General features: G+C 43.3%; 1 protein-coding gene across 1 annotated transcript in view; it reads right to left on the bottom strand.

Annotated features, from left to right (window-relative positions):
• LOC121545485 (semaphorin-3G) overlaps positions 1-1,753 on the bottom strand; it is a 62,230-nt gene extending 60,477 nt beyond the window's left edge. The window contains exon 1 of the mRNA XM_041856042.2: positions 1,057-1,753. Coding sequence (XP_041711976.1) covers positions 1,057-1,162 — 106 coding nt within the window. The 5' untranslated portion in view covers positions 1,163-1,753. The remainder of the gene's footprint in view (positions 1-1,056) is intronic.
• Between the last annotated feature and the right edge of the window lie 4,579 nt (positions 1,754-6,332).

The following is a 6,332-nucleotide window of genomic DNA, read 5'->3' on the forward strand; positions in this document are numbered from 1 at the left end:
GATGTATCCACGTTAAAACCAACAAACTAAATGTGGGGCTTCGACTAACCGCTCGCTGCCTACAGTAGCCCACAATCAACCATATTTAAACAATCATTTCCCACCTTGACAAGACCCTCCAAGAAGCCTGTGCGTGGGATGTAGGCTATAACACTGAGGAATTAAAATATTTAACTTACCCAAATTATATAAAACATAGTCCTGTGCAATAAAAGTGTGTTGCAAATAATATTGTAGACTATTATAGGCCTATGCTTGCACAATGCAGACAATGGGATAAAGGCAATTAAATATATTGGTGTTCATGAAATTATATTCTATATACTATTGAGTTAAATGTAATCGACATATTTTATTGGATAATTAGAAATACAGTATGTTCTAATGTTCAGTTCAAAAGAACACGAGTTCATGTGTAGGCTATTTGAGAACATTGAAAAAAATAAGCAGGCCTAGATTCAAAACAAGACCATATTCTATAGGTCTACTATAGCTACAAATGTAGGTTCTGAGTGTTTTTAAGAAATTCAGAGACCTCTTCAATTCATGCTGTTGCCCACAATTGGGTGTTTGCGCTTTGATGGGGCGCGAATCTCTGCTCTGTGGAGAGCCCTGGCGTCTGTGATGTGTCTTGCCGAACACAGAGACAAACACAAACATACACTAGCCTACATTCTTCAACGTTGAATGCTTACACGGGAGAGGGTAGCCTAATAATGGATTTAAAAAAACAATAGGCTATAATTCACATACACTCCCTGGAAAAAGTAATGAACTTGTTCAAACAATTTTACAGAACATGTTCAAACACCTTTTGCGCACTCTGTCAAAACCTATTTTCAAATCATGACACAGAGTTGAATATGAATAGCCTATTAGACAAATGAATAACTGAATTATTCCCCAGTTCTAAGCCTAGATCAGTCAAAACGTTCCTTCCCATCGGGGTTTAAGACGTTGTAGAAAGACTAAAACATATGAAAATAAAAAATAAATCAATATAGCTGACCAGATAACATAAATGTGATCAAATGAATGTATTTGAATGTATGTTACCTTTGTATGAAAGTCTGAGTCGTGGTACGTTCATCTTGGTAGCTGAGACAGTTAGAAGTAGAGCAACAAGGATCATCCTCTGGCAGAAATATGATAATTCCTTCATGTTTCCTTGGAAATGTCCTTTTGAATTTCGATAGGTCTTTGAGTTTGGGAGGTTTTGCAATTCACCTCTGTAACAAACTAATATTTATATTCAAAATTATTATAGCACTGTATTTGCATAAGTTATAAAACTGTTTGTCATAAACGTGAAGGACTCAGTCACTCCTGTATCTAGACTCCGTGCATAATTGTCTCAGATATTAGTTTGTTCCCGGTCCACCACTCTCTCTGTGCCGGGCTTGACAGCGTGGATTTGTTTTTCCCTCTGAACAGACTTCGCTCCAAACCCGAACTTTTTTTTCACTCACAGATGTCCAAAGGAGTGCGTTTTTAGACAGGGCTTGGGATATACACACCCCGCCTTTCTTGGAGGAGCAAGAGAGCAGACTAGCAGCCAGCCAAAGGAAGCGTTCCAAGCGACCCGCCTCTCGCCAGACACGCTCTCAACGAAAATGTTCCTCGGAGAGCCCACTTTACGCACTAGGTGATAAATAAGTGTGTTACATTATTTTCGACGTCGAGGGGCTGTAATTGAGTAAAGCTCAAAACCTATTTCAACCTGACATGGAGTGAAACGAATAGATTCTCTTGGTCTGTGCGCAATAATAATGTGGCATCACTGTGTTTGTCTGCACCATGGGCGTCTGTGCGCGACTTGCGTTAACCCCTTGAGAGCTATTGTAACGTGTGCAGTGCTTTAATTAAGTTGGGGGTACTCCTCCACTCTCCAAATGAGCAGGGGTCTCAGAGGGGTTATGGCTAGGCATTCAAGGTGTCCGGGAAATGGCAATCCACTGCCTTTTGTGACACTTGTTTCTACCAGGAAAGGGGTTCCCTCTTCCCTTCTCTTGTACTTGAGGAATTCAATGGCAGTGGTAGTAGCATTTGCAACTTGATTAAGAGATCAATGCAAAATTGAACTGTTCGTGTCCCAATTACCTAAACCTAAGCAATGCATTCCAGTGATGGCTCGCCATAGCAACACCTAATTGGAGTGGACCAAAGGAACTTCCTCTTAACTATAAGGGATCCTAGAGCTTTGCAGCCTTGCATGTATTCAACACCCAAGTTCAGGGGAAAATAGTGTATGGTTGAATAGGGAATGTATAGGAATGTATGATTGAAGGGGGCTATTTGAATAAATTGGGTTTCTTTTGGACTGAATTACGTTGTTACATTGTTCAAGACGTTTTTCGGTTAAATGTAAATCCTTTAAGGTCGTCTTGAGATTGCATCACTTTGCCCCAATTATCCAATAGTACTTCAGCTATGATTGAGAATGTCAGAGCGAATGTTGAACTGCTTATATTCAGTGTGTGTGAGAGAGAGAGAGAGAGAGAGAGAGAGAGAGAGAGAGAGAGAGAGAGAGAGAGAGAGAGAGAGAGAGAGATAATGATTATCTCTGGGTCTGTCTCTATTACGCACTCCATGTCCAGTCAGGCCATACTGAGGCCATATTGACCATGCAGACACACACACGAGTCTGACAGCAGCTATCATCAAGATCGCATGATATAAAACACACTGAAAACAACCACAACACAATGACAGATTCCCTAGCTACACTATCCAAGTGCTTAGATTTTTATTTAGTCACATGCAGTGTACAATGAAATACTTAAGCTCTAACAGTGCAGGTGTGAAGGAAACAATCAAATAAAATACAAATAATACATAGAGTGAACAAAAATATAAACGCAACATGTAAAGTGTTGGTCGCTTGTTTCATGAGCTTAAATAAAAAATCACTGAAATGTTCCACACACACAAAAAGCTTATTTCTCTCCAATTTTGTGCAGAAATTTGTTTACATCCCTGTTAGTGAGTATTTCTCCTTTGCCAAGATAATCCATCCACCTGACAGGTGTGGCATATCAAGAAGCTCATTAAACAGCATGATCATTACACAGGTGCACCTTGTGCTGGGGACAATAAAAGGCCACTCTAAAATGTGAAGTTTTGTCACACAACACAATGCCACAGATGTCTCAAGTTTTGAGGGAGCGTGCAATTGGTATGCTGCCTGCAGGAATGTCCACCAGAGCTGTAGCCAGATAATTGAATTTGAATTTCTCTACCATAAGCCGCCTCCACATCCGGCTTCTTCACCTGCGGGATCGTCTGAGACCAGCCACCCGGACAGCTGATGAAACTGAGAAGTATTTCTGTCTGTATTAAAGCCTTTCTGTGGGGAAAAACTCATTCTGAATGGCTGGACCTGGCTCCCCAGTGGGTGGGGAGCCAGGCCCCATCCGTGGCTGTGCCTCTGCCCAGTCATGTGAAATCCGTAGATTAGGCCCTAATTAATTCATTTCAATTGACTGATTTCCTTAAATGAACTGTAACTCAGTAAAATTGTTGAAATTGTTGCACGTTGCGTTTATATTTTTGTTCAGTATATATACAACTATGACAATGATAGTGCCAGGCTACTTGATTAAAACATTTAAACATATTTTCTTCACTATATTCTTTCCCCTCCATACAAATGCCCCTGTATTGAGGGTCAAATCTTGATGATTTGGAATTAGTGTGATGTAACTCAGATGTCCACATAGTCAGTGAAGGTTACATCACTGTGCGATACTAACTTAGCTGTCCGCTACCCTCCAAGCATGGTCTCCATGGTCCCTGCTCTGCCAGCTAGAGGAGGCAGTGGTGGGGGAGCCACAGCCAGTGGGCAGGCCTTGCCTAGGGGCAGCAAGGGTGGTTCATAAATGTTTCATCCCTCTCTGGAGCTGAGCTGAGCATGGACACTGGGAGTGGAAGTGGATCAGAGCAGAGTGAGGAGAGAGGAGCAGCAGGCTGGGACCAGTCTAAAATCTATTTCTACAATCCGCCTCACCTCAGCCTCTGTACTCTTACAGATCAGGGGAGGAGAAGAGAGAGGGATGGTGGGAGGTGTGCGTGCGTGCCTGTGTGTGTGTGAGGAGCAGTGTGTGTGCATGCCTGTGTGCAGCTACAGTCTGGACAGGAAGGAGAGCTGAGTCATGTTTGGCTGATAGATACAAAGCACACCTGGCTTAATTCCAAACCTCCAATATACAGTGGGGAGAACAAGTATTTGATACACTGCCGATTTTGCAAGTTTTCCTACTTACAAAGCATGTAGAGGTCTGTAATTTTTATCATAGGTACACTTCAACTGTGAGAGACGGAATCTAAAACAAAAATCCAGAAAATCACATTGTATGATTTTTAAGTAATTCATTTGCATTTTATTGCATGACATAAGTATTTGATACATCAGAAAAGCAGAACTTAATATTTGGTACAGAAACCTTTGTTTGCAATTACAGAGATCATACGTTTCCTGTAGGACTTGACCAGGTTTGCACGCACTGCAGCAGGGATTTTGGCCCACTCCTCCATACAGACCTTCTCCAGGTCCTTCAGGTTTCGGGGCTGTCGCTGGGCAATACGGACTTTCAGCTCCCTCCAAAGATTTTCTATTGGGTTCAGGTCTGGAGACTGGCTAGGCCACTCCAGGACCTTGAGATGCTTCTTACGGAGCCACTCCTTAGTTGCCCTGGCTGTGTGTTTCGGGTCGTTGTCATGCTGGAAGACCCAGCCACGACCCATCTTCAATGCGCTTACTGAGGGAAGGAGGTTGTTGGCCAAGATCTCATGATACATGGCCCCATCCATCCTCCCCTCAATACGGTGCAGTCGTCCTGTCCCCTTTGCAGAAAAGCATCCCCAAAGAATGATGTTTCCACCTCAATGCTTCATGGTTGGGATGGTGTTCTTGGGGTTGTACTCATCCTTCTTCTTCCTCCAAACACGGCGAGTGGAGTTTAGACCAAAAAGCTATATTTTTGTCTCATCAGACCACATGACCTTCTCCCATTCCTCCTCTGGATCATCCAGATGGTCATTGGCAAACTTCAGATGGGCCTGGACATGCGCTGGCTTGAGCAGGGGGGACCTTGCGTGCGCTGCAGGATTTTAATCCATGACGGCGTAGTGTGTTACTAATGGTTTTCTTTGAGACTGTGGTCCCAGCTCTCTTCAGGTCATTGACCAGATCCTGCCGTGTAGTTCTGGGCTGATCCCTCACCTTCCTCATGATCATTGATGCCCCACGAGGTGAGATCTTGCATGGAACCCCAGACCGAGGGTGATTGACCGTCATCTTGAACTTCTTCCATTTTCTAATAATTGCGCCAACAGTTGTTGGCTTCTCACCAAGCTGCTTGCCTATTGTCCTGTAGCCCATCCCAGCCTTGTGCAGGTCTACAATTGTATCCCTGATGTCCTTACACAGCTCTCTGGTCTTGGCCATTGTGGGGAGGTTGGAGTCTGTTTGATTGAGTGTGTGGACAGGTGTCTTTTATACAGGTAACGAGTTCAAACAGGTGCAGTTAATACAGGTAATGAGTGGAGAACAGGAGGGCTTCTTAAAGAAAAACGAACAGGTCTGTGAGAGCCGGAATTCTTACTGGTTGGTAGGTGATCAAATACTTATGTCATGCAATAAAATGCTAATTAATTACTTAAAAATCATACAATGTGATTTTCTGGATTTTTGTTTTAGATTCCATCTCTCACAGTTGAAGTGTACCTATGATAAAAAATTACAGACCTCTACATGCTTTGTAAGTAGGAAAACCTGCAAAATCGGTAGTGTACAAATACTTGTTCTCCCCACTGTATATAGTATCTTAGTGCAGGTGCAGAGTGACTGAAGATGGGTCTGGATGTGTTGAGGGAAAATGGATACACAATAAAAGTTGCTGTGTCTAAAACTATGTGCATTTCATGAGACAATGTACCTGCCACCCCACCTGTCAGCCACCTGGGTTGCCATGGTTATATCAGTGGGCCTGAACCCCCAGGCTCATGGACCTAGCCTAGTTACGTTTTACCTTTGACCCTAGGGGTTGTCAGGGGGTGCTCTGGAGCCCTGTAGTCAACCCAGAGGGCCTCAGTCTAAGCAGACCCTAATTGCAGACTGACCTGTGCAGTGACTGCTGACCGGTGCCTGTAAACACAGCAGCATGGGATGGAGCTGCTCACCAGGTGGTCAGCGGAGCTCTGTAGAGTCAACAGATTCAACGCTACTACTGCCTCACATACATAGTCAGACTGAATAACTGTGTTTCTTGATACTCAGTCAAAAACAACACCTATTGTATTACAAGAATGCATGTTTCGATTCATGTACTGAA

The sequence above is a fragment of the Coregonus clupeaformis genome, unplaced genomic scaffold (genome assembly GCF_020615455.1).
Source record: "Coregonus clupeaformis isolate EN_2021a unplaced genomic scaffold, ASM2061545v1 scaf0303, whole genome shotgun sequence".
Taxonomy (NCBI): Eukaryota; Metazoa; Chordata; class Actinopteri; order Salmoniformes; family Salmonidae; genus Coregonus; species Coregonus clupeaformis.